Below are 27,521 nucleotides of genomic sequence, written 5' to 3'. Positions count from 1 at the left end.
ATGAGGCTTTCAATCCTCACATACCTCATGAAATATTGTTACTCTCGAGTTCTGCTCTGTCCTCTCAGCTCTGGCTACCCACTAGGTCAGGGACAGAGAGGACAAAGCAGGTCTGGGTGCAGGCCCTGAGCTGTGAGGTTCAGTCTTATCTCCACTACTCCTGGCAGGACCACACTTTCGCTCTCTGACCCCCCGTTTCCTAATCTGTGAAACAGGAATGACATTACCAATTTCATAGTCTGGACACAAATACCATGGGAAAAATCAAGACTGCCACATTGCAGTGAAAACTGTGGCTGCCTACCATATACAGTCATGGGTAAGGAAAGCTTTTCTGGACCAAAGAGAAAAACAGTGAAGTTATTAATGTAAAAGCTGTAGCCTGGCAGAGAGCTCAAGATGGAAACAGGAGATAATGTTTTCTCAAAAAAACCCATTAGTGTATATGCTTGCTTTCATTTTCTTAGTGTCTAGAGCTCAAGAAAAAATAAATAAATCAAGAAAATGCCTGCTCTTATAAAAATCTGCAAAAGATCAATAGGCAATTTGAAAAAGAATAAGAATAGCTAATAATATGAAAATTTTCATTCACACTGCTATCTAAGAAACTACTAGAATGTGATAACATTGGTGTAATCATCTTTATGTTCTCAAAACAACACACAAAAAAGGTGGGTTGGGGAGAAAGGGAGTTGGGTGTGTTTATTTGCTTAGAGAAAACACTGGAAGGACACAACCCAGAAAGTTTACAATGGCAATCTCTGGGAAGGGTAGGAGATTTTTTTTTTTTCTTTTTTGGTATTTTTCCTTTTCTTTTTTTCTTTCTTTCTTTCTTTTTTTTTTTTGAGATAGAGTCTCGCTCTATCGTCCATGCTAGAGTGCAGTCATGTGATCTCGGCTCTCCACAACCTCCGCCTTCCGGGTTCAAGCATTTCTCCTGCCTCAGCCTCCCGAGTAGCTGGAATTACAGGCGCGTGCCACCACTCCCGGCTAATTTTTGTATTTTGAGTAGAGACGGGGTTTGCCCATGTTGGCCAGGTTGGTCTTGAACTCCTGACCTCGTGATCCACCCGCCTCGGCCTCCCAAAGTGTTGGGATTACAGGCGTGAGCCACTGCGCCCGACTTCCTTTTGGTATTTTTCATATTAAATATCACTTTTGCAGTCAAGGAAAGTTCCGCGTTGCAATGAATCCAGCACTGGTCTGGTTAGCGCGGGAGCTGTTGCCGGGTCCTTGCAGGGGCACGCCGGACCGCTAGGTGGCGAGAACAAAGGCGAAGCGCAGCCGCACCTGGGAGTGTGCGTTGGGGCGGGGCATGGGCAGCGTCCAGGGGCGGGGCCTGGGCTGTCCGGCCCACTCCCCTGGGAGCGCTAGCGGTGGGCCCAGGCGGCCATGTCCCGCCCTCGCGTGCGCCTGGTGGTCACCGCGGACGACTTTGGTTACTGCCCGCGACGCGATGAGGGCATCGTGGAGGCCTTTCTGGCCGGGGCCGTGACCAGCGTGTCCCTGCTGGTCAACGGTGCGGCCACGGAGAGCGCGGCGGAGCTGGCCCGCAGGTGAGGGGAGGGCCCTAGCAGGGCGGCGATCGGCTTGGGGCGCGCTGCTCCGCGGCCGCCAGTGCTCCAGCTCGCGCTCCGCCCTCAGGCACAGCATCCCCACGGGCCTCCACGCCAACCTGTCCGAGGGCCGCCCAGTGGGTCCGGCCCGCAGTGGCGCCTCGTCGCTGCTCGGCCCCGAAGGCTTCTTTCTTGGCAAGATGGGATTCCGGGAGGCGGTGGCGGCCGGAGACGTGGATTTGCCTCAGGTGCGGAGCCGCAGCTGCAGGAGGATGCTCGCGAGGACCCCCAGAGCTCCGCCCGGAGGGTACTGTGAGGCCATTAGGAGATGGCGGTGGATGACTTCTTCATTTAAACACTGGAGCGGTCACACGGCAGCACGAGGAGGGTGTCCTCGGCAGCTACTCCCGGTTGCTCAAGGTGTCTCTCGCTCGCCCTCTAGGTGCGGGAGGAGCTCGAGGCCCAACTAAGCTGCTTCCGGGAGCTGATGGGCAGGGCCCCCACGCACGTGGATGGCCACCAGCACGTGCACGTGCTCCCAGGTGCGTGGTTGGTGATCCCAGTTTGGAGGGCGTTTACTCCCAGGTGGGGCTGGGGAAGTAGGGGTAGTTCGATGCCCCCAGGTGAAGGGACGTGCTCCTCCTAGACCCGCTCCGCCCGCAGGCGTGTGCCAGGTGTTCGCCGAGGCGCTGCAGGCCTATGGGGTGCGCTTTACGCGACTGCCGCTGGAGCGCGGTGTGGGTGGCTGCACTTGGCTGGAGGCCCCCGCGCGCGCCTTCGCCTGCGCCGTGGAGCGCGACGCCCGGGCCGCCGTGGGCCCCTTCTCCCGCCACGGCCTCCGGTGAGGCTTCCCGCCCTGTCTCCTACCATAGCTGCCCCAGTCCCTCCGCACTGACTATTCACCTGGCTAGCTGTGTGCGTTTCTCAGCCCGGAAGCGAGTCTGGCTTCGATCGCTGCCGCAACCCCAGTTCCCCCCTCCCGCCCCCCGTCCCTACCCTATCCTACCCTACCCTAGCCTAGCCCTGGTCATGGCCTGGCCTGGCCCCGCGGCTGATGCCCCGCCCACTACAGGTGGACAGACGCCTTCGTGGGTCTGAGCACTTGCGGCCGGCACATGTCCGCTCACCGCGTGTCCGGGGCCCTGGCGCGGGTCCTGGAAGGTACCCTAGCGGGCCACACGCTGACAGCCGAGCTGATGGCGCACCCCGGCTATCCCAGTGTGCCTCCCACCGGCGGCTGCGGTGAAGGCCCCGACGCTTTCTCTTGCTCTTGGGAGCGGCTGCATGAGCTGCGCGTCCTCACCGCGCCCACGCTGCGGACCCGGCTTGCCCAGGATGGCGTGCAGCTTTGCGCCCTCGACGACCTGGACTCCAAGAGGCCAGGGGAGGAGGTCCCCCGTGAGGCCACTCTGGAACCCTTCCTGGAACCCTCCCTACTCTGACCCGCTACCGACAACCAAGCACTAATCCCCTTACTACCAAGCAAGGGGAGCCAGGATTTAGTCCTGGCCCAGCCCAGAACCGGTCCCTGGAGCAGGGTCTGTTGACTTCCCTGGGTAGGACACTGCCACGTCTGGGCCCAGGTCCTCATGGCTCCAAATGGTATCTAGAGTTTGAGCAGCCTTCTTGGCTGCAGGCGGGTCCATCCTGTGGCAGCGGGCTAGGGCCCGCAGAGCATTTGGTGCCCCTCCATGCTGCAGTGCAAACACCTTCACTACTGGGGCAGTGGGGAGAGATGGCTATATTAATAAAATAACGTGTGTCTTTCAAACTTGGGTGGTTTATTAGCTCTGCCCAGGAGACAGAAACAAGCAGGGACAAAGAGCAGCTCCCTCTTGGCTCAAACCACTCCAGGAAATGGCCCATTCTCCATTCTGGTTTTGTTCATTTGTTCATGCTGCGGTTTTCTTTATTCCTTTTTAGGGGGTGGGAGTGGGAGAAGACTGTCCTCACCAGGCTGCTTTTGAAGAGGCATAATACTATAATCTCAGTATTGATTTTTAGAAGTCACCTGTAGGCCGAGTGCGGTGGCTCACACCTGTAATCCCACCACGTTGGGAGGCCGAGGCGGGTGGATCACCTGAGGTCAGGAGTTTGAGACCAGTCTGACCAACATGGAGAAACCCCATCTCTACTAAAAATACAAAATTAGCTGGGCGTTGGTGGTGCATGCCTATAATCCCAGCTACTCAGGAGGCTGAGGCAGGAGAATCGCTTGAACCCGGGAGGCGGAGGTTATGGTGAGCCGAGATTGCGCCATTGCACTCCAGCTTGGGCAACAAGAGTGAAATTCCGTCTCGGAAAAAAAGGAAAAAAAAGAAAAAGAAGTCATCTGTTTAGATGTAAGCCATTCTAGGGGATAGGCGTGAGGAGACCCTGCAACCCCGTGGGAATACATTTAAATTTTTCTAGGAGGAGCAGTCTTCCCAGGAAATGGGATACCGAGGTTCCTAACTTGACCTGGCAATGTAGGGATGCCCTGTGGACTGGGGCCCCATGTGGCTTGGGCGAAAGCTCCTGAGGTGCAGGAGCAGATGGGGAAGGCAGTGGGAGTCCTCTGGAGCACAGAGTCCTTCTGCCCCACTCCGGAGGATGGAAAGGCAGATGGAATACCATGTGGTTCTTATCTCATTTCATGAAATAGCATCTATGAGGCAGGCACCGATCTCCCCATTTTACAGGGGTAGAGGCAGGAGTGGCAGAACAGGGCTTTGAAACTACTCATTCATTTATTTAATGTGCACCAGGCCCTAGCCTGGGCCAAACATGGAATCAGTGGCCAAGAGAGCTCTCACCCAGCCTAGGCAGCTTAGAGGGTCGTGTGGCTTTCTGAAGGGTGAGTGTGGGATGTCTCTCCGCCTTCCTGCTTCTACCCACCCATGCCCCATCCCCTTGACTGCAGCTTCAGTCCCTTTTTCTGGCTCCACACTCGTCTTCCATCTTGACCTTCACTAGACTTGGACTCTCCCATCCACAGCCCTTTTCCTGCTTTCTTGCACCCATGCTTGTGAGCTGGAATCACTGTACGGTGGCTCCTCCTGCTGCCTAGCCTCCATCTCGCCTCAGCCTACTGAGATCTGGCCACACTCCTGGCTGGGGCTGGGAGAGGGGTGGCCTGAAGTTAGCCGGGGGCACAGACGCAGCTCCCTTGAGGGGCTTCTGTTATGGAAGTGTTCTGAGAGGAGCAGGCAGCTGGTTGTGCAGCTCTAGGCTCAGGAGAGAGGTGTGGGTGGGCAGGAGAGATCTGGGCGTCTGCACAGATGCTAGATGAGTGGCTACTGTCACCCACGGAGGGAAGGAGGGATGAGCAAAGAGCCGACAGCAGCGCTGGGGACCATGAACTTTTTTTTTAAAGACAGGATCTCATCCTGTCACCCAGGCTGGAGTACAGTAGCACAATCACTGCAGTCCTCGACCTCCCCAGGCTCAGTTGATCATCCCACCTTGGCCTCCCGAGGAGCTGGGAACACAGGCATGTCTGGTTCATTTTTTATTTTTTGTAGATGGGGTTTTGGCATGTTGCCCATGCTGGTCTCAAACTCCTGGGATCAAGAGATCTGGTCACCTTGGCCTTTCCTTCAGTGTTGGAATTACAGGCGTCAGCCACAGCGCCCTGCTGACCATGAGCATTTGAGTGAAGTGAAGCCAGGCACAGTGGCTCACACCTATCATCCCAGCGCTTTGGGAGCCTGAAGTGGGAGGATTACTTGAGCTCTGGAGTTCGAGACCAGCTTGGACAACACAGTAAGACCTCATTTCTGTTATTTTAAAAAGAAAAAATAATGGCTGGGCATAGTGGCTCACGCCTGTAATCCCAGCACTTTGGGAGGCTGAGTCGGGAAGGCTTGAGGCTAGCAGATCGAGACCAGACTAACTAACATGCCAAAACCCTGTCTCTATAAAAAATACAAAAATTAGCCGGGTGTAGTGACACGAGCCTGTAGTTCCATCTACTCAGGAGGCAGAGATAGGAGGATCTATTGAGCCTGGGAGGTAGAGGCTGCAGGGAGCAGTGATCATGCCCCTGCACTCTAGCCTGGGCGACAGAGTGAGCTCGGGGCCAAAAAAAAAGAGTGAAGTGAGGGGCCACAGACTCACAGGATAATCAGGCCCACCTGATTATAATGAGGCCCTCCTCACGAGGAGGTGAAAGTGGTAAGGACCTGTTAGGGTGGTGACTTGTGGCCCACGGAGGTTGTGGGGGCAGCAACAGGGGTATGTCTTAGCCAAGTGGTTCACTGTTACCCACCCACTCAGCATTCGTGTCTGGAGGGTCCACACTGTGCCAGGCCAGGGCTGGAGCTGAAACGGCCTGGTCTGCAAGGAGCTCCCAGTCTGGTACACACAAGGACAGTCCATCCAGTGACACAGGAAGATGTAGGAGAAACCCGCGGCAACGTGTGCAGCCACAGGGCAGTTTCCGAACCTGGCCAGCACAGGGTAGGGAATGCTCTCTGCAAGTGACTTCCTTCCAAGGGCCTCAGTTACGGCCTCTGCACGGTGGTCCTTTCCACTCTGATCCTCTGAGGCCTCCAGGGTTCCCTAGGAACCGTCAGTGAACAAGAACACATTCCAATAATCTGGGAAATGGCCACTTACCAGGCATGGCCTGGGCCAAGCACTGCACTGCACTGGGAGCAATGGTACCCTCAGCTCCCCTCTGTTCCAGGTTGGTGCCCTTCCCCCACGCCATACCCAGGAAGCAGGGAGAGGAGGAAGAGGTGGGCAGGACAGGGTGGGAAATGCAGAGAGCAGCTCTGGCTTTTTCTTTTTTTTTTTTTTTTGAGACGGAGTCTTGCTCTGTGCCCCAGGCTGGAGTGCAGTGGCGCGATCTCGGCTCACTGCAAGCTCCGCCTCCCCGGGTTCACGCCATTCTCCTGCCTCAGCCTCCCGAGTAGCTGGGACTACAGGCGCCCGCCACCTCGCCCAGCTAATTTTCTTGTATTTTTAGTAGAGACGGGGTTTCACCGTGTTAGCCAGGATGGTCTCGATCTCCTGACCTCGTGATCCGCCCGTCTCGGCCTCCCAAAGTGCTGGGATTACAGGCTTGAGCCACCACGCCCGGCCAGCTCTGGCTTTCTTTTAGGGCTGGGTTAGATGGCACCAAATGAAAGGAGCAGCAGCAAGGGGCAGCAGGTGACAGAAGTCAGGCTGCGGCAGGTACAGGAGTGATGAAATTGATGCTTATTTCAAGCTGAACAATTAATAGTGAACAAGGCCAAAACTGGTGGCCGGTGGCTGCAGGAAAGAGGAAGTTGACAGAGGGGCTTAAAGGTCTCTGGCTTTGGGGAGGGGGGTAACTGGCTGTTTCTGGGCTCAGAGGGACCCTGTGGGAGGAAACGTGCCAAGTGGTGGAATGTAACAGGCTCTGCAGTCAGAATGTGAACAAAAACAGGCCAGGGGTCTTGGTTGTCTTTAAAAGCAGGGATAAGGATGCCACAGGGCTCTCCTGAGGCTCAGAGGGTAAAGTGTTAGGTATGTTAAAGGCTAGTAAAATGACACCCCAGGAAGCTTCCTTCCCCAAGACCTGCAGATCCAGCTGACAGTGCAGGCCTGGTCTCAGCAGGTGTCAAATTCCAGGCAGAGAAGGCCTGGCCAAAAAAGTCCTGGGCCTGGCTGAGCCCTTGCTGAGTCAGCACCACTGCTGTAGCGCCTGGCAGCGGGCTGCACTGGGGGACTCAAATAGTGTTTCTGGCTGGCACCATTCATGGACATGGTCCAGCTCCACCCTCAGGCACAGCCTTATTAATTCTGTGACCTCTTGGGACCCCAGGTTTGCCTCTTCAAAACACGGATCGTAACACTCCCAGGGGGCTCCAGGATGACTCCCACATGTAAGTGATGCACCCACACGTTATTCCCTGTCCCCTCACAAGACATCCAAGAGCGCCCTCTGCAGGCCCCGACTGTCTGGAGTCTCTGGCTTTCTCGTTGATTATACCTCATCTCCTTCCCTCTAGGGAGGCAGGAACACCTCTATGTACCTCTTTTGGAGAGGATGGGAATGGGGAGAGAGATCAGAAGCCCCAGGACCTGGGCCCCAGCCAGCCCTCCCATCTCCAAGAGCACAGGCCCCTGGCACTGCCCGCTCCCAGGAAGGAAGAAACCCACACGACTAACCAGTGTCTGAGAGCATTTTTATTAAGGGCAGCAGAACGGGATCGCAGCATCTTAGAAAGCCTATTCTCTGCCGTGGTGGGGAGTGGGGAGCAGAGGGAAGGACCCAGCACACTTCAAGAAACCAGGCGGGTGTGAATTCCTGAGTGAGCTAGGGGCAGCAGTGGGTGGCTGCTCCACAGCTCGCCCCTCCTCCAGAGGACCCAGCTTTTTGGTTTTGGAGCAGCCAAGGCTGTTCACCAGCTTGCTCAGAGCCTACCCTGAGGGCATGGCTGGCAGGAGCAAGTCGCCCAGGCCCGAAGGAGAGACACCCACTGGCTCGAAAGCCAGGCCTCTGCTGACGGGGCCAACCCTGGGGTGCCAGTGCCAGGGCTGAGAGTCCCTGAGGGGCTGCTGGCACACAGGTATCCTCCCGTGGTGAGCAGAGCGCAGTGAGGGGGTGACAGGCAGGCAGAGCTACGTTGGCAGAAATATGAAGCAATGGGACAGTTTCCAAGAATGGCAACATTTCTGGATCCAGAGAAGCAACAAGAACAAATGGTGGCTTGTTTGGATAGTTTCTGACAGAATTTGGCATTTTATTACAAATTGGAGTGTGAGTGAAATAAAATGCATCATCATTTTTCTGCTAATGAAGACACATATACGGAAACGCCAGCCCGGTGCCCTTGCCATCCTGGGCACACGAGTCTCCAGAAACCTGCCCTTGGCGTACCTAGGACAAAAGAAGCTGAGTTCATGTACACACCACAGGGGCCACGCGCCTGAATGATGTTAGGCTGCCTAACCTGCCCATCACTCCCCACTTCTGCACAGATCAGACCGGAAAGATCTAGAATTAAAATTAAAACAAAAAGCAAAGTTTAAGTCATCTTCTCCACAGGATCTAGTCCCCCCAAAAGCCAAGAAGGGAAGCCACCAGTGGCAGAAGCGGGGTTGGTGACACACGGCATTTGGATCGTCGGCTTCCTTGGGGTGTCAGAGTGACACGGATTCTCTACTAGTTTGGGGACAATCCCATTTGCCTTGAAAAGACATTAATATTCAAATGTTTACAAGTTTATCTGATGATAAATTCTAAGGTCAATTTTTATTTCTACAAAAAAAGGCAGTCAAAACAATATAAAACACATTGAAAGGATATTACTGAGTGAGCTTCAAGTGGAGCTTGACTCTGCAAAGGCTGTGAGTCCAAAGGGAGAGGAAGTCCGTCTTGTTCCCGGGCTGGGCCAGCTGCTCTGGAGGAAGGGGTCAGCAGGGGCCCAGGAGACCCCAGACTGGTGCTTTAAATAGCCGAGTCCTGCTAATTCCAATCCTACAAAGGGTCAAAGTGTGCCGAGGGAGGGCTGTGGCGGGGCCGCTGCACAGAGGAAGTGGAGAGCAAGCTCCGTGGCACATTCAGATGAAACTCGGTGACAGATGAGCTGGGAATTTCAAACGGACATTCTGGCTGTAGCTTTGCCTGCAAGGACCAGCAGATCTTCTACAATGGCTGCAGGAAGAAGTGCCAACCTGGGACATCAGGAGCCTTTCTGGCGAGATTCATCACACACAGTGTGCACAGCATCCTCCTGACTAGCAGGCCCCCCATTTCGGGGCCACCACAGACCTGTGATTATAGGGTTTGTCTGTGCAGGCCAGGCCAGAGGTCAGTTACACACACTGACATCAGAGCTTGCCCAATTAACTCATGTTACTGTGGTAACATCAGCTGGAGATTCACACAAGAACTGAGGAGAAGGACTGGAGGAGGGGTGTGGCTGTTTGTTTTTAAAATTTTTAAAAGGATGTTATAAACTGGAGTCAGGAGAATTTAAACCAACTCCCACACTGGGCAACAGTCCCACACGTGCTAAGAAAAGCCACCAGGACCGCCAGGGCAGTCTCTTCTCTTTTGTGGAGGCGGGCCCCGGGTCTGGGGAAGTAAGTGAAAAATAAACTCAGTGCCAGAAAGTGGGAGTGGCAAGGGTAGGGAAGAAAGGGAACCACAACCTTTTTTTTCCTTTTTTTTAAACATTATGGGCTAAATGCAACTTGAAGATTTTGGATAAAATTGGACAAGAAAAGAAACACCATTCTTTTGGAATAGATTGAAGCAGTGATTTTTAAAACAAAGAGAGCAGAACTAGAACATCTTAAATTTTTAATCCTTTCTTTACAGGTTACCTAGACCACTTTTGATTAAGAAAACTGTAGAAAGTTAGTAACTGCCACAAGCGAACGCCAGGCGGTGGCACGTGTCAATTTCCACAGAGTCCTGCTTTGCGGGGTGTCTGAATGCACTGCACGGGGCCTCTGCTCACACTTGCTGGAACCAATCGTGGCAGATTTTAGTCCACAGGTCGCTTTTCCCCATATTTCTTTGTAAACTCTTCAGCATTCTTACAGAATTTTTTACGGTCCTTAGAGTATTCTTCAGCTAGGTCAGCCCGAAGCGGGTGCTCGGGCTGGGGGTCATTCACCAGTGCTATGAGGGACTGGATTACTGCCAAGAGAACGACAAGGCATGGGGGGTTAACACAGTCTCAGAAATGGCACAGGCAAGAGGCAGCTAATCCCGGGAACAAAACTCTGGCTTTACCACTGGTTTATAGCTAATGTGCTTTTAAGCCAAAGCAGCCTATCTATCCAAAATTCTGACCCCCAGAAAACTCATCTTTCCTCTGTGATTAGGAGACATTGATGGACAACAAATAGCTAACACTACGGTGGATAATTGTTCACAGTGATGTGCTTCCGCCTCCAGGAAACCTTCCTGACCTGACACCTGGGGAAGTCTTAGCCCTCAGTCACTCCCAGCCCTTTTTTCTTGGCAGGGGGTTGGGGAGGAGGGACAGGGTCTCACTCTGTCACCCAGGCTGGAATGCAGTGGCACCATCTTGGCTCACTGCAGCGTCAACCTCCTGGGTTGACCTCAAGCAATCTTCCAGCCTCAGTCCCCCGAGTAGCTGGGACGAGAGTCGCGCACCACCATGCCTGGCTAATCCAGTCCTCTTGTGTGCTCTGGAGATAGGAGGCCTAGCATTGAACTGCTCACTCTCACACACACACACACACACACACACACACAGGGTCACTTTCTTCGGGGCAGGACTGGGTAGAACTTCCCTGCATCAGCCCAGCACCCAGCACCATGCTCGGCTCAGGGAAGTTTTGGTTAAGGTGACTGAGTGGGCACTAGAAAGAAGGGTATGTGGCAGCACTGCACTTATCAATGTGCAACGACCCAACTCTGGAAGACCCTTAGGAGTTTCTGCACCCTCCAGAAAGGATCACTGGGGCCAGCCAATGGGAAGCTGACAACCGCCATCGCATCACACTGTCAAGACCACAGGCAGATGTCACACTGATGGCTCTGATGGGTGCGACAGTACTCCCCCTAGGTGCCATAGCCCAGACGTGCTCCAGGGTGGAAGGATAGTGGGGAATCAGAAGCAGCTGCTACCCACACCTCCTCACATACTTTGCCACAGCTGACCCCAACCTTGTCAGGATCAGCACCCTCAGAATGTTCCTTCCCATTGTAAAACGGTGCCCCTCTTCTCCGAACTGCTGATGCCACAATTCCTTTATTGAGGGCTCGTATCGTTCACTCAGCATTACAAGAAATGGACTAAAATGCTGATGCTAGCCAGGCAGATCACCTGAGGTTAGGAGCTCAAGACCAGCCTGGCCAACATGGTGAAACTCCGTCTCTACTAAAAATACAAAAAATTAGCCAGGCATAGTGGCCCATGTCTATAGTCCCTGATACTCGGGAGGCTGAGGCAGGAGAATCGTCTGAACCCAGGAGATGGCGGTTGCAGTGAGCCGAGATCGTGCCACTGCACTCTAGCTTGCGTGACAGAGCAAGACTCTGTCTCAAAAATAAATACATAATAAATAAATAAAACAAAATGCTGATGCTGGCTGAGTCATATGCAAAGGCACAATCATTCAACAGCACATAGTGAGGGCCACAGCACAAAGTACTCCTGGCCTGGTATCCAAAGCCCACCTGCCTAACCTCTGCTTCTTACCATGCCTGGTGAGAAGGGAAAAGAGAGAGCTCCTGTGACCACAGCGGGTAGAGATGAAGCAGTGGGGCAGAGGCGAGGAGGGCATGGCGCATGCAAGGCTGACAGGTTCCACATTTGTTGGGGCTAGGGGATGGTTGGGCAAGGAGGGTGGACTGTCAACAGGAAGCAGGGGCAAGGGGCCTGGAAAGCTCTCTGCAGGCCAGGGTGGCCTCTAATTTAGTCTCCAAGCCTCCTCAGGGGTAGATGGTATCACCTCCCTGTACAAGCCACCTAGAGGCAGCAGGCCCTGGAGGTGTATTTTGATTTAATAAACATTTATTTAATTAATAAACGAAGCCCACCCTTGGCTCACTGGCCACAGTATATTCAGTGCACGCCACCCTCGGTGTGAGACTGCTCCCTTTTCCTGGCTGTTCTTGACTTCAGGGTTGGAAACTGAATAACAGTCGCCTAAGAGCACAAACAGGTGGCTCCCTTTCTTTTCCCATGATTAGAAATGGCTCTCTAACAGGAGAATTACCACTGTATTAGCATTTTAGAAACCTTGCTGGGCTAAGGACAGGCTGAGTACTTTGTCAGGGGCACGCTCAGGAGTTTTCACCTCACTCTCTGATATGAATACTTAGGCTCTCTACTTCTCACTATCATCACCTTGGTGACTAATGCAGAGGTTGGTGGCTCATACCTGTATTCCCAGCACTTTTGGGAGGCCAAGGAGGAAGGATCACTTGAGGCCAGGAGTTTGAGACCAGCCTGGGCAACACAGCAAGACCTGGCCTCTACAAAATTAAAAAATAAAATTAGCTGGGCATGGTGGTACATGCCTGTACTCCCAGCTCCTTGGGAGGCTGAGGTGGGATGATTGCTCAAGCCCACAATATTGAGGCTGTAGTGAGCTGTGATTGTGCCACTATACTCAGCCTGAGCAAGAGCGAGACCCTATCGCAAAAAAAATTAAAAAATAAAAATTAAAAATAAAAGACCTATTTCTCAAAAGATGCCATTTGTCTATTTCATTATTTTCTAAAGTTTCACTTTCACTCATTTGATCAAGTCTTAATTTTTTTTTTTTTTTTTTTTTTTAATTGAGAAGCAGAGATGGAGTCTGCCTCTGTCGCCCAGGCTGGAGTGCAGTGGCGCAATCTCAACTCACTGCTACCTCCCCCTCCTGGGTTCAAGTGATTCTCCTGCCTCAGCCTCCCGAGTAGCTGGGACTACAGGCATCCACCACCACACCTGGTAATTTTTTGTATTTTTAGTAAAGATGGGGTTTCACCGTGTTACCCAGGATGGTCTTGATCTGCCTGCCTCGTCCTCCCAAAGTGCTGGGATTACAGGCGTGAGCCTGTAACACGTACACTGGGTACTTCAAATTTTTTGCTGCTCTGCACATGCGCACATCTGTGATAGACCAGAAGTGCCGAGAATATTGATTTTGGGGCTACAAAAAACTTTAGTGAGTAGGCAAATTCACAAACACAGACTCTATGAACAATGAGGCTCAACCACAAATGGAATCATACAATATGTGGCCTTCCATGGATGGTTCTTTCATTTAGCATATTTTCAACATTTATGTACCATAAGACAGTACTTCATTGCTTTTTATGGCTAAATAAGATTTCATTGTAGAGATACACTACTTTTTTGTTGTTGCTTGGTTTTGTTTTGAGAGGGAGTTTGGTTCTTGTTGCCCAGGCTGGAGTGCAGTGGCGCAATCTTGGCTCACTGCAACCTCCACCTCCCAGGTTCAAGCGATTCTCCTGCTTTAGCCTCCCAAGTAGCTAGGATTGCAGGTGCTTGCCACCACGCCCAGCTAATTTTTTGTATTTTTAGTAGAGACAGGGTTTCACCATGTTGGCCAAGCTGGTCTTGAACTCCTGACCTCAGGTGATCCACCCACCTCAGCCTCCCAAAGTGCTGGGATTACAGGCGTGAGCCACCGCTCCCGGCTCACATTTTGTTTATTCACTCACCAACTGATGGACATTTGGGCTCTTTCCACTTCCTGTTCATTGTGAATAATGGTGCTATGAACATCTGTGTACAAGTTTTTATTGAGCATATGTTTTCATTTCTCTTGGGTAGATATAGCTAAGAGTGGAACTGCTGGGTCATATGAGCATCTTTTCATATTACTATTTCTTCCATTATGCTTACTTTTCTGTACTTGTAGATGGCTAAAGTTAGCTAGAGGTTGTGAATTGAGGAGGTCAAAGAACTTCAAGGCTGGATCTGGAAGAAGCCATAATTGGGAATGTCGAAGTTTCTAAGGACAAGGGCAGGAGACAAAAATCATGAGCAGGTGCTCTGGGGACAAAGGAAGAGCACTGGAAGATTACAGCAGGAGGGTGGCACAATTGGCTTTCTCTTTCTTTCTTTCCTTCCTTTTTTTTTTTTTGGTACAGACAGGGTTTCACCGTGTTGCTCAGGCTGGTCTCAAACTCTTTGGCTCAAGCAATCTGCCTGCATCAGTCTCCCAAAATGCTGGGATTACAGGCGTGAGCCACTGTGCCCGGCCTCAAGTGGCACTTTCACTTACCATATTTAGGAAACAAATGAAGGAATGGTGAGGCATTTGAAAGGGCAGGGTTTGCAGGACAGTGGCAGCTGAACAGCAGTCAGGAAATAGCACCAGAAAAACAGGGACACCCAACATATGAAGAATCAGGCAGGTGGGAGAAGGAATGGCATGTCCAGAAGAGCTGCCATTTGGGAAAAGCAGGCCCAAGTGGGTCTGAGGAGGCAGCAAGGGGACTCAGCATCCTTGCCTGCCTGTCCCACCTCTGCCATCCTGTCTCCCATCCTGCATGCTCCTCCCATCAAGAGCTGAAGTCTATTTTCCCTCTCATTAAATCTGGACTTGCCTGACCAAAAGAATCTGCAGAAGCGACACTGTACCAGTTCTGTACCTTCACCCTGGAACCCTGACACCACCATGCTCTGAAAGCGTTCAATCTAGCCTTGTGGAAAATACGAGAACACAAAGAGAACCAAAGTGCCTTAGCTAATGCCATTTCCACACATGTGCACGATGCCTACCAGCACTTCCCAGTCAAATTGAGTTCTCAGCTCAATACAGCTGCATGAGTGACCCCAGGAACGAATGGTCAGCTGTAGAACCATGCAGCTGAGCCCAGCCAACCTCCAGAGTAAAAACTAATAAACTGGTGTTACTTTAAGCCACAAAGTTTTGATAGGGGTTATAATGTAGTAATAGATAACAAACATGGGAATGTGGCCATCAAGTGCCAGGAACATTCTTGATGCATGTGAGGATGAATCAAGGCCATGCCACAAACAATCTACATAATAATGTTCTAGGAAGGAATCCTCAACTGTTCCAAATCACAAAATAGCAATTCTGGCTCTGTCCATCGTGGCACACAGAAAAGCTCCTGTACCAAAATTTTTACCTTAAAAATCCCAAGTCAACAGTACTTTTTATAAAAAAATTAAAAGCTGCCCCTAAGTTATTTGGCTCTTTAGGGGGGGAAAAAAAAAGCAGCCACAGTGTGAAAAAGCACAGCATTTTGGCAATGAACCTGGAGAGGAAGGTAAAAAGTGAATAATCCTGCCACGGCCTTCTACACAGCAGCCCCATGAGAGGCGGCAAAGCGCGTGCATCTATCTCCTGAGAGCCTCCCTGGCCCTAGCTCCACCCTCTCAGTCTACAGGTAAGGAAGGAGTCCCAGAACTCTTTGTGGCCAGAACTTGAGGTGCAGGGCTTTCCTAGGCAGCCTGGCCTAGAAGGACTGCCACTCCCCAGGCACGGTAGTTTAACAGACATGACTCAGCAAGGACTCCAGGAATTATTGAACACTCTTGATCAAATGCAGTTATAGGTTTTCAACAGTGCTAGGAATCTGTATTAAAAAAAAACCAGGTCGCCGGGCGCGGTGGCTCACGCCTGTAATCCCAGCACTTTGGGAGGCCGAGGCTGGCGGATCACGAGGTCAGGAGATCGAGACCATTCTGGCTAACACGGTGAAACCCCGTCTCTACTAAAAATACAAAAAACTAGCCGGGCGTGGTGGCAGCGCCTGTAGTCCCAGCTACTCGGGAGGCTGAGGCAGGAGAATGGCGTGAACCCGGGAGGCGGAGCTTGCAGTGAGCTGAGATTGCGCCACTGCACTCCAGCCTGGGCGACAGAGCGAGACTCCGTCTCAAAAAAAAAAAAAACAAAACAAACAAACAAACAAAAAAAAACGGGCCGGGCACAGTGGCTCAAGCCTGTAATCCCAGCACTTTGGGAGGCCGAGACAGGCGGATCACGAGGTCAGGAGATCGAGACCATCCTGGCTAATATGGTGAAACCCCGTCTCTACGAAAAAAATACAAAAAACTAGCCGGGCGAGGTGGTGGGCGCCTGTAGTCCCAGCTACTCGGGAGGCTGAGGCAGGAGAATGGCGTAGACCCGGGAGGCGGAGCTTGCAGTGAGCTGAGATCCGGCCACTGCACTCCAGCCTGGGCGACAAAGCGAGACTCTGTCTCAAAAAAAAAAAAAAAAAAAAAACAAAGAAAAAAACCAGGTCGGCCGGACATGGTGGCTCATGCCTGTAATCCCAGCACTTTGGGAGGCTGAGGCCGGTTGATCACCTAAGGTCAGGAGTTCAAGACCAGCCTGGCCAACATGATGAAACCCTGTCTGTACTACAAATACAAAAATTAGCCAGGCATGGTGGCGGGCGCCTGTAATCCCAGCTACTCGGAAGCCTCAGGCAGGAGAATCGCTTGAACCCAAGAGGCGGAGGTTGCAGTGAGCTGGGATGGCACCACTACACTCCAGCCTCGGTGACTCTGTCTCAAAAAAAGACAGGACACGACACGACACGACACGACACGACACGACATGACACAACAAGACCAGGCCATGTGCACTGAGAAGAACTGTGTCAAGCTTTTATAAACATCAACTTGTACACAAACAAGGACCAAGCCCACTAGAGACTGTTCTGCCCTGACCAAATGTTTAGCACCCACTCCTTTCTTCTACTCAGTGTGGGAGTCTAATGGGCACCTTTCATGGTGATTATTTCCAACAAGTGAGGCTCAACTTTTCTTGTGAAAGGCTTTCCACGCCACCTTCCAGGGCTTTTCTCAGTCACTGAAACACAGGACCTCCTCAATATCTGTGCAGGTCAAAAGTTCAACTGAGTTATTCCCATGGGACTGGTGGGACCTCAGCCATACTTTGCGTGCACCTGGCAAGGCAGGAGTTCTCTGCACTCTGTCGGAGCTGGCATTAGAAAGGACCCATGAGCCCCCACCTGAGAGCAGTACCACCCAAAGAAACCCTCCACTTGCAGCCTCTCAGGTGCCAGCTTTGCCCACTCTAATCTAAACAGACTTTACACTAAAAGAAAGCCACCACAATATGAGATGAGGGCTTCCAAAGAAAGTCTGGAATTAAATGAAAACTAGACACAGTCCATAACAAACTCTAGTCACTTCTAGGGGACAAAAGTGAGGACAACCACAATACTGACTCGAATACTCTTCCCAGAAGAATGAGCATGTGTATGTTCACACAGCCACACACAGACACATGCACCACGCACAGCCACATCCAACTCCAGGGAATCCCAGGCCCACTAAAGCCAACCATGTGCCTTCATCTGGGAATACTGCCCTTACATCTGCCTCTGTCCCTCCGCTCACATCACCCCTTGAGCCACTAGGCTCTAGCTCACCCCCTTCCTATAGCCTGGAAGGCCCTCTCCAACCTCCTTTCCTCCATGGAGTCTGAGTTCAGGCACTAACTACTGTGTAAGGCCACCTTAAATCCCACTCTCCCTTCCCCTTGTAGGCAGCCCCACAGTCCTTCATCCCTTCCAGAAACCAGGGCCTGAACCCCTCTGCACCAGCAGCAAGCTGCTGGGCTTGTCTGTCCATGTGTGTTCCCACTGTGGACAGCAGCCCAGGGTTGAGCACTGGGAGGGCCTCCTCAATCCCTGTACAGGTCAAAAGTTCAGCTGAGATGAGTCATTCCCACAAGGCCTGACAGGACCTCAGCTACATTTTGCGTGTACCTGGTAAGGTAGGAAAGATTCTCTGGATTCTGTCTGATCTGGTATCAGAAACCCCCACCCCAGAGCAGCACCCCCAAAGACCCCCTCCAAGGAAGACACAGGCACATGTCTTACCTTGGTCGGTTTTGGTTGCTGGCTTCCAGTTTTCAGCGCTAATTACTGGCAGACAGACCTGCCCCTTTTCGTCAATGTTCGGGTGATAGATCTTTGTTTTAAATGTGATCTTCGGTGGTTTGAATGGGTACTCTGCTGGAAAGTTGATTTCGATTCTGAAGGCCCCCTTATCATATGGAGGGTTGTCCTGGAAGGAAAGAGAGATCAAAATGAACACACCATGGTTCATAAACCTATGGCCAAGATAGGAATGTTTCAATTGTTTATCTGAAAAATCAATTTATTTCAAGGGATTCAAGTATCAACTGAAGCCCTGCCACCTTCAGGACAACCTAGCCACCCATTAGTATTTCTAGAGCAAGATATCTGCTAAACTGAGAAAAGGCTTGAGATTGATGTCCTGGTCTCTTTATACTTTTTTAAAAAATAGACTTTACTTTTTAGAATACCTTTAGGTATACAGCAAAACTGAGAGGAAAGGACAGAGTGTTCCTATATACCCCCTGCCCCTAAATACACACAGCCTTCCCCACTATCAGCATCTCTCGCCAGAGGGGCAAATTTGTTACCATCAATGAACCTTTTACCTTAACACATCATGACCTCTCAGATTCCCTAGTTTATGTTAGGGCTCACACTTGGTGTTGCATATTCTATAGGTTTTATGTGGTTATCAGACAAGCTGGAATCATGCAATATGTAGCTGCTATGTCTGAATGTATCTCCCCAAAAATCTTATGTTGAAACCTAATCACCAATGTGATGGTATTAGGAGTTGGGGCCACTGGGAAGTGATTAGGTCATGATGGGATTGGTGTCCTTATCAAAGAGGACCCCAAGAACTGCCTTGCCCTTTCCATCATACAAACACACAGTGAGAAGGCACCATCTACAAACCACAAAGCAGGCCCTCAGTTGCCACTGAATCTGCTGGAGCCTTGATCTTCAGACTTCCCAGCCTCAATAACTGAGAAATAAATTTGTTGTTAGAAGCTATTTGTTCTTTTTATTTATATATTTATTTTGAGAGTCTGTTGCCCAGACTGGAGTGCAGTGGCACAATCTTGGCTCACCACAACCTCCACCTCCTGGGTTCAAGCAATTCTCCTGCCTCAGCCTCCCAAGTAGCTGGGATTACAGGCACCCACCTCAATGCCCAGCTAATTTTTGTATCTTTAGTAGAGAGGGGGTTTCACCATGTTGGCCAGGCTGGTCTTGAACTTCTGACCTCAAGTGATTTGCCAACCTCGGCCTCCCAAAGTGCAGGGTTTATAGGCATGAGCCACTGTGCCCAGCTGTTACTTGTTTTTCTTCCCTTCATACTTACTTACTTATTTATTTTTAACAGGGTCTTGCTCTGTTGCCCACTGGAGTATAGTGGCATGATCTTGGCTCACTGCAACCTTGACTTCACAGGCTCAAGCAGTCCTCCCACCTCAACCTCCCAAGTAGCTGAGACTACAGATAGGCACCACCACGCCCAGCTAATTTTTTGTACTTTTGTAGAGACTGGGTTTTGCTATGTTGTTCAGGCTGGTCTCAAACTCCTGGGCTCAAGAGATCTGCCTGTCTCGGCCTCCCACAGTGCTAGGATTACAGGTGTGAGCCACTGCACCCAGCCTCATTTCTTCTTAGTGTTAAATATCATTTGTCTATATGTACTACAATTTATCCATTAACCCACTGAAGGACATCTGGGTTGCTTTCAAACCTTAGCAATTAATGAATAAAGCTGTTATAAGCATCTGTGTGCAGGTTCTGTGTGGATACAAGTTTTCAATTCATTTGGCTAAATACTAAGGAATGTAATTGCAAGATTGAATGGTAAGAGGTATGTTTAGTTTTGTAAGAAACTGCCAAACTGGGCCAGGAGCAGTGACTCGTGTCTGTAATCTAAGCACTTTGGGAGGTCAGGGAGGGAGGATCACTTGAGGCCGGGAGTTCAAGACCAGTTTGTGCAACATAACAAGACCCCATCTCTACAAAAAATAAAATAAAAATAAAAATAAAATATATTAGCCTGGGCCAGGCTCAGTGGCTCACACCTGTAATCCCAGCACTTTGGGAGGCTAAGCTGGGTAGATCACTTGAGGTCAGGAGTTCAAGACCAGAATGGCCAACATGGTGAAACCCTGTCTCTACTAAAAATATAAAAAAATTAGCAGAGCGCAGTGGTGCCCGCCTGTAGTCCAGCTACTCAGGAGGCTGAGGTAGGAGAATCGCTGAAACCCTGGAGGCAGAGGTTGCAGTGAACTGAGATTGCGCCACTACACTCCAGCCTGGGTGACAGAGCGAGATTCCACCTCAAAAAATAATAATAAAATAAATATATTAGCCTGGCATGGTGGCGTGTGCCTGTAGTCTCAGCTACTTGAGAGGTTAAGAAGGGTGGACTTCTTAGGCCCAGGAGTTTGAGAATGCAGTGAGCTGTGATCAAGCTTCTGCACTCCATTTTGGGCAAGAGTGAGACTCAATTTCTTTGTTAAAAAGATTTTATGGCCGGGCGCGGTGGCTCAAGCCTGTAATCCCAGCACTTTGGGAGGCCGAGACGGGTGGATCACGAGATCAGGAGATCGAGACCATCCTGGCTAACACGGTGAAACCCCGTCTCTACTAAAAATACAAAAAAAAAAAAACTAGCCGGGCGAGGTGGCGGGCGCCTGTAGTCCCAGCTACTCCAGAGGCTGAGGCAGGAGAATGGCGTAAAAACCCAGGAGGCAGAGCTTGCAGTGAGCTGAGATCCGGCCACTGCACTCCAGCCCGGGCTACAGAGCAAAACTCCGTCTCAAAAAAAAAAAAAAAAAGATTTTATGAATAAATAAATGAAAGAAACTGCCTAACTTGTCTTCCAAAGTGGCTGCACCATTTCGCATTCCCACCAGCAAAGAGCGAGAGTTCCTGTTGCTCTACATCCTCAGCAGCATTTGGCAGTGCTCTGGATTTTGGTCATTGTAAGAGGTGCACAGTATTATTTATTGTTGTTTTCTTATTACAGATTTTTCAGTTTTCTTTGTCCTTTCAACAGTCCTTTATCAGATAATGTTTTTGCAAATATCCCTTGATCTTCTCTGAAGATACAAGTAGAGTTGTACCAGAGGTAAGTTACAACCCAACCAGAGTACAATGTGAGTACTAGAAGTCCAAATAACGGCCTTGATGCCAAGTCCTGGCCAGTTCAATCTTCCCAGGGTGGAAGCAGTAGTCAGCTCAATGGCTGGACCCTGGTGACCTGAGTTGATCACTCAACAGGTGATCACCAGGCAGGGCCAGCACCATGCCCTAGCTCCTTGCCCCTGGAACCACCGGAAAATCACCTTTGGGGCCTGGACACTCTGATGGCCCCACGAGCCTGAGATGACCCAGCAAAGAACCTTTTGGCCTCTCCCCAATCCTACCTATCTCCAGAGCTGAGGAAGCCCTTCCCATTGTACTCCCTTTTCCCTCACCCAGGTCTGCCATGGCACACCTAACCCAAAGGAAGCCAAGCTTCACAGAGGGCCCAAGAACAATCTTTTTTTTTTTTTTTTTTTTTTTTTGGACGGAGTCTTGCTCTGTCGCCCAGGCTGGAGTGCAGAGGCGCGATCTCAGCTCACTGCAACCTCCACCTCCCTGGTTCATGCAATTCTCCCGCCTCAGCCTCCTAAGTAGCTGGGATTATAGGTACCCACTATCCTGCCCGACTAATTTTTTTTATTTTTATTTTTAGTAGAGACGGGATTTCACCATGTTGGCCAGCCTGGTCTTGAACTCCTGACCTCAGGTGATCCACCCGCCTTGGCCTCCCAAAGTGTTGGGATTACAGGAGTGAACTTACTGCACCTGGCCCCAGGAACAATCTTGACAGCCCTACACCTCAGCCCCATGTCTTCAGGCCCTGGCCTAAGTAGGCACTCCAGTAAACAGAGCTCCTCTGCTGGGGAGCAAGGCTGGCGCACCAGTTCTCCACATTCTCCTACCTTCAAGCCCTACCCTGGGAGGGAAGGCATGGAGCAAGGGCCTTAAAGGATGGATAAGATGACATAAGGCTGAGGAGCGGGACAGGCCTCCCAAGCAGAGAGGACTAAAGCCTAGATGGCAGGGAATAGGAAGGAATAGCATAGAGTAAGACAGACGGCTGCAGGCAGACAGTGGGGCCCCAGGGCTACTGAAGCCATGCATCCAGGTCTGAACCACCCCCCAGCAGCTGAAACCACTGTTAGCATATTTATCTGTGGGGAGTCACCCAGGCTGGAGTGCAGAGGTGCAATCACAGTTCACTGCAGTCTTGACTTGCCAGGCTCTAGCAATCCTCCCACCTCGGCCTCCCAAGTAGCTGGGACTACAGGCATATGCTACTATACTCAGCTAATTTTTTATTTCTTGTAGTGATGGGGTCTCACTATGCTGTCCAGGCTGGCCTCAAACTCCTGAGCTCAAGTGATCCTCCCGCCTCAGCCTCCCAAAGCGCTGGAGTGCTGCGATTATAGGAATGATGCACCATGCCCAGCCAGTTTTTAGTTTTCAAGAGGAGAATTAAATGGTAGTGGTGGGGGGGGGGGAAATAAGTAAACATCATTGTCATTTACAGTGCTTGAGCCACGTAAAAATAGCTTTCCCTAGCTGGGTGTGTTGGCACACCTGTAGTACAAACTACTTAGGAGGCTGAGCCAGGAGAATCACTTGAACCTGGGAGGCAGAGGTCGCAATGAGCCAAGATTGTGCCACTGTACTCCAGCCTGGGCAACAGAGTAAGACCCTGAGACAGACAGACACAGACACACACACACAGACACACACACACACGCTTTCCTGCATGAATTTTGGTTGGTGAAATCTGCTAAAGGTCTTCACTGATTGTCCAGGACTGACCAACCTCCCCTGTTCCCCACTGTGGGCCAGGTCCTGTCCGAGAAGCTGGGGTCAAGCATGAATGAGGCCATCTGGCCCCAAGTTAGCAGGTCTAGCCTCAGGCTCTGCCTCTTCCTAGCCTAAAGAGTCTGAGAATGTTCCCGTACATCTGTAAAATGGGAGTAGCAGCAGCCTGCACCCAGAGTTCATGATGAGAGATAAGGACTATAAAGTCCTACATGCCTCACACATGGGCAAAGCTCAAGAGAAGCAGATTTGGCTGGGTGCAGTGGCTCATGCCTGTAATCCTGACACTTTGGGAGGCTGAGGCAGGAGGATCACAAAAGCCCAGGAGGTTGAGGCTGCAGTGAGCCATGATCGCACCTCTACACTCTAGCCTGGCTGACAGAATGAGACCCTATCTCAAAAAAGCCAAAAACAGACTGGGCGCAGTGACTCAGGCCTGTAATCCCAGCACCTTGGGAGGCTGAGGCAGGCAGATCACTTGAGGCCAGGAGTTTGAGACAAGCCTGGCCAACATGTGAAACCCCGTCTCTACTAAAAATACAAAAATTAGCCAGGCGTGGTAGCGCATGCCTGTAATCCCAGCTACTTGGGAGGCTGAGGCAGGAGAATCACTTGAACCTGGGAGGCAGAGGTTGTGGTGAGATGATATCGCCCCATTGCACTCCAGCCTGGGCAACAAAAGTGAAAATCCATCTCAAAAAAAAAACAAAAAAAACAAAAAAAACAAAAAAAAAAACACACAAGAAAAAAAAAAGAAACCCCGTCTCTACTAAAAAAAGGCTGAGGTGGGTGGATCATGAGGTCAGGAGATCGAGACCATCCTGGCTAACACGGTGAAACCCCGTCTCTACTAAAAACACAAAAAATTAGCCGGGAGTGGTGGCACGCACCTGTAATCCCATCTACTTGGGAGGCTGAGGCATGAGAACTGGTTGAACCAAGATCGCACCACTGCACTCCTGCCTAGGCGACAGAGCAAGGCGTTGTCTCAAACAAAACAAAACAAAACAAAAACAAATCCTTTTGTAAAGACAGGATCTCACTTTGTTGCTAAAATTTTTTTTTTTTTTTTTTTTTTTTGAGACGGAGTCTCGCTCTGTCACCCAGGCTGGAGTGCAGTGGCCGGATCTCAGCTCACTGCAAGCTCCGCCTCCCGGGTTCACGCCATTCTCCTGCCTCAGCCTCCCGAGTAGCTGGGACTACAGGCGCCTGCCACCTCGCCCGGCTAAGTTTTTGTATTTTTAGTAGAGACGGGGTTTCACCGTGTTACCCAGGATGGTCTCGATCTCCTGACCTCGTGATCCGCCCGTCTCGGCCTCCCAAAGTGCTGGGATTACAGGCTTGAGCCACCGCGCCCGGCCAACTAAAATTTTTTAAAAATTAGCTGTGCACGCTGCTGGTGCACACCTGTAGCCCCAGCCACTCAGGAGGCTGAGGTAGAAGGACTGCTTGCGGCTGTAGTGTTAAGTTGTTAGTTGTTAAGGCTATAGTGAGCCATGGTCACGCCACTGCCTTCCGGCCTAGGCAACAGAGTGAGATCCTACCTCTTTTTTCTTCCAAAAAGAGGAAGAAAAAAAAGAAGCAGTTCTGGCCGGGCGCGGTGGCTCACGCCTGTAATCCCAGCACTTTGGGAGGCCGAGGCGGGCGGATCACAAGGTCAGGAGATCGAGACCACGGTGAAACCCGGTCTCTACTAAAAATACAAAAAATTAGCCGGGCGCGGTTGTGGGCGCCTGTAGTCCCAGCTACTCGGGAGGCTGAGGCAGGAGAATGGCGTGAACCCGGGAGGCGGAGCTTGCAGTGAGCCGAGATCGCGCCACTGCACTCCAGCCTGGGCGACAGAGCGAGACTCCGTCTCAAAAAAAAAAAAAAAAAAAAAAAAGAAGCAGTTCTGTTGTTACGTGAGGCAGGCCAGGCCTCTCACCACCCAGGGAACTTGGTCAAACTCATCTGAACTTCTCTGGGCCTCTTTCCTAGTCTGGGGCTCTGTGGATGGTCAAAGGAGTGGCTCAGGTGTGCACAAGTCACACAAATTATGTGCCTGTCCCAGAGATTTTTGGTGAAAGAGGTGTGCAAAAATTAAAACATGAGATAATACCTTCCGGGTAAAGGTCTAAAGCTTTACAAGTGAATTTCAACATTAGAGCTAAATTTGCCCTTTGGGAAGGCCGCTCAGAAATAATAAGGGATGTTAATGAAGAATCATGGTTTTATTGTAAAAAATATAAATATCACACAACATTGCAGAAAATTTGCCTCCAACTTAAGCTGCAACATTTCAGTGTCAAATAAACCAAAGATTTCAGCATTATCTATTTATTTGTTTATTTACAGATGGAGTCTCACTCTTTGCCCAGGCTGGAGTGCAATGGCGGGATCTCGGCTCACTGCAACCTCCGCCTCCCGGGTTCAAATGATTCTCCTGTCTCAGCCTCCCAAGTAGCTGGGATTACAGGGGCAGGCTGCCACACCCAGCTAACTTTTTGTATTTTAGTAGAGACAGGGTTTCACCGTATTGCCCAGGCTGGTCTCAAACTCCTGAGCTCAGAAAATCCACCCATGTCAGCCTCCCAAAGTGCTGAAATTACAGGAGTGAGCCACCATGCCCAGCTGATTTCAGCATTATCTTCACTGAACATGACTAGTGTTTTTCTGTTATGCCTGCCTTTATGTGAATGTCTTGTGCTCCCTAAGCTCATACTGCTGTATTGAGGAAATCATTTGAGAAGTAAATTAATTCCTTATGATAATTTTACACACTCTGAACTAGTTCACAAACTGAAGCTCCAGCACTTTGGAAGGCCAGGTATCACCTGAGCCCAGGAGTTGGAGGCTGCAGTGAGCTATGATTGCACCACTGCACTCCAGCCTAGGCAAGAGTGAGAACCTGTCTCAAAAACCAAACAAACAAAAAGACATCTTTTCAATCCATGTCTAAATTCTAGGACAGACTTTGCAGACTTTTTATCCACTTGTCTTTTTTTTTTTTGAGACAGAGTCTTGCTCTGTCGCCCAGGCTAGAGTGCAGTTGCGCGGTGTCAGCTCACCGCAAGCTCTGCCTCTCACGCCACTCTCCTGCCTCAGCCTCCCGAGTAATTGGGACAACAGGCGCCCGTCACCACGCCCAGCTAATTTTTTGTATTTTTACTAGAGACGGGGTTTCACTATGTTAGCCAGGATGGTCTTGATCTCCCAACCTCGTGATCCACCCGCCTTGGCCTCCCAAAGTGCTGGGATTATAGGCATGAGCCACCGTGACTGGCCCACCTTTTTTTTTTTTTTTATGAGATGGAGTCTCGCTCTGTCACCCAGGCTGGAGTGCAGTGGCACGATCTCAGCTCACTGCAGCCTCCACCTCCTGAGTTCAAGCGATTCTCCTGCCTCACCCTCCCAAACAGCTGGGACTACAGGCCCGCACCACAACTCCCAGCTAATTTTTTGTATTTTTACTAGAGACAGGGTTTCACCATGTTGGCCAGGCTGGTCTCGAACTCCTGACCTCAGGTGATCCACCTGCCTCAGCCTCCCAAAGTGCTGGGATTACAGGTGTGAGCCACCACGCCCGGCCCACTTGCTATTTATAAAGACAGAAAGATACTTGTTTTAAAGTGGATTTTCTTTTATATACAGCCTGGCTAACAATTTCCTGTATTTGCTTCTAGTCATTATATGCATGCATGTAAATAAGAGTTGATCATTTCAACCTGGGAAAGCCAATTTTTAAAAATCTGACCAAAGTTTCTCAAGTACTTAGATGCCAGGTGCTTTCCCGTCCCATCTCCAGTCCATACTCCACCCGTCCTGGTCCCCTAACACCAGCCCTGGGAAGCCAGTGCTGCCATCACTCACATTTGGAAATGGAGCAAGTGAAGTACAATTGAGTGACTGGCCTGAGACCTCTCCTAAACTCAGCCTTCCTGTTCCGGAACCCACCCCTCATATCTGCAGGTATCCATCTGGGTCCATCCTCACCACCTTTGTGGGATGCAGGGACGAGGGGAACTGGCCTTTTTCTCAAGTCTTCTACCAACATTCAATAAATTGGCAGGCCACCTTTTTAGGCTGCAAGTAAGGTAAAAATCTCAGATCCTTCACAGCTCTTGACATCAACCTCCCATGGCACAAAGCCATTTTGTGGCAGCTAAGACTAAGAGGAAGCTCTTTGCCATATGGCACCGAACCATCTGGGGTCTTTCACCCACCTGTCCTAGCTCTAACCCTGTGGTCAAATCCAATCTTCTTTTCCTATGGCAACCCTTCAAGAATCCTAAAACCCCATTCCACTTCATGTTTTCCCTTCCCAAGTAAAGACCTGGAGTCCTTCATCCCACAGAAGTCACAGTTTCATGTCACTGCTGTGAAGCAGTGAAGACAACTATACAGCTCTCTGGCAGCCACAGAGGAAGTCAAGGTGTCTTCTGGTTGTCTGACTTGGACTGCTGCTACATGGCACATCCCTGTGATGTGTTCCCAGCTGGCTGTAGGACACCACAGACAGGACTCATGGCTGACTTGAAGAGGTGGATCCTAGTTTGGATCTAACTAGCATGTTTCCTCTTCATGCCAGGCTTCAGATAGACTGAAGGGTCCTGTGCACTGCTGTCACTTCTGTCTAGCGTGGTAGTGACTCCACACCAGCGTCCTTTCCCTGTGACTAACCTTTTTCACCCAGTGAACTAACAAAGCCCAAGCTTTCCCTGCCATAGGGATATCTACTCAGACCAGCCCTGTGGGCTGCCTATCCCCACACAGTCCAGTCCACTGTTAAGAGAGAACGAGGGGACGTGGCCTGGCCTGCTCGGAGTGCCCCAGGCTGGTTTCTATGCTTT

The 27,521-nt window shown here is 50.8% G+C and overlaps 2 protein-coding genes across 5 annotated transcripts in view; one reads left to right on the top strand and one right to left on the bottom strand.

The window, feature by feature from the left end:
- Nucleotides 1-1,335: 1,335 nt before the first annotated feature.
- Nucleotides 1,336-3,327, top strand: LOC105480663 (YdjC chitooligosaccharide deacetylase homolog). Of its 2 annotated transcripts, XM_011739752.3 has the most exons (5): nt 1,336-1,556; nt 1,645-1,804; nt 1,999-2,098; nt 2,220-2,397; nt 2,629-3,327. In XM_011739752.3, exons 1-5 carry the CDS (start codon nt 1,393-1,395, stop codon nt 2,996-2,998), a joined length of 972 nt encoding a protein of 323 aa, XP_011738054.1. In that variant the 5' UTR covers nt 1,336-1,392; the 3' UTR covers nt 2,999-3,327. The 2 variants fall into 2 exon arrangements, with proteins under 2 accessions (XP_011738054.1, XP_070936153.1); XM_071080052.1 differs by lacking the exon at nt 2,220-2,397.
- A 4,349-nt stretch (nt 3,328-7,676) lies between these two features.
- LOC105480662 (ubiquitin conjugating enzyme E2 L3) overlaps nt 7,677-27,521 on the bottom strand; it is a 55,669-nt gene continuing 35,824 nt past the window's right edge. For all 3 annotated transcript variants that reach the window (XM_011739751.2, XM_071080054.1, XM_071080053.1), the window contains 2 exons: nt 17,839-18,025; nt 7,677-10,158 (listed from right to left, as the gene is read on the bottom strand). In XM_011739751.2, the coding sequence (XP_011738053.1) occupies nt 10,004-10,158; nt 17,839-18,025 (342 nt within the window). In that variant the 3' untranslated portion in view covers nt 7,677-10,003. The remainder of the gene's footprint in view (nt 10,159-17,838; nt 18,026-27,521) is intronic.

The sequence above is a fragment of the Macaca nemestrina genome, chromosome 15 (assembly GCF_043159975.1).
Source record: "Macaca nemestrina isolate mMacNem1 chromosome 15, mMacNem.hap1, whole genome shotgun sequence".
NCBI lineage: Eukaryota > Metazoa > Chordata > Mammalia > Primates > Cercopithecidae > Macaca > Macaca nemestrina.
Note: the sequence above shows the minus strand (reverse complement) of the source record. Positions and strands in the feature narration are given on the sequence as shown.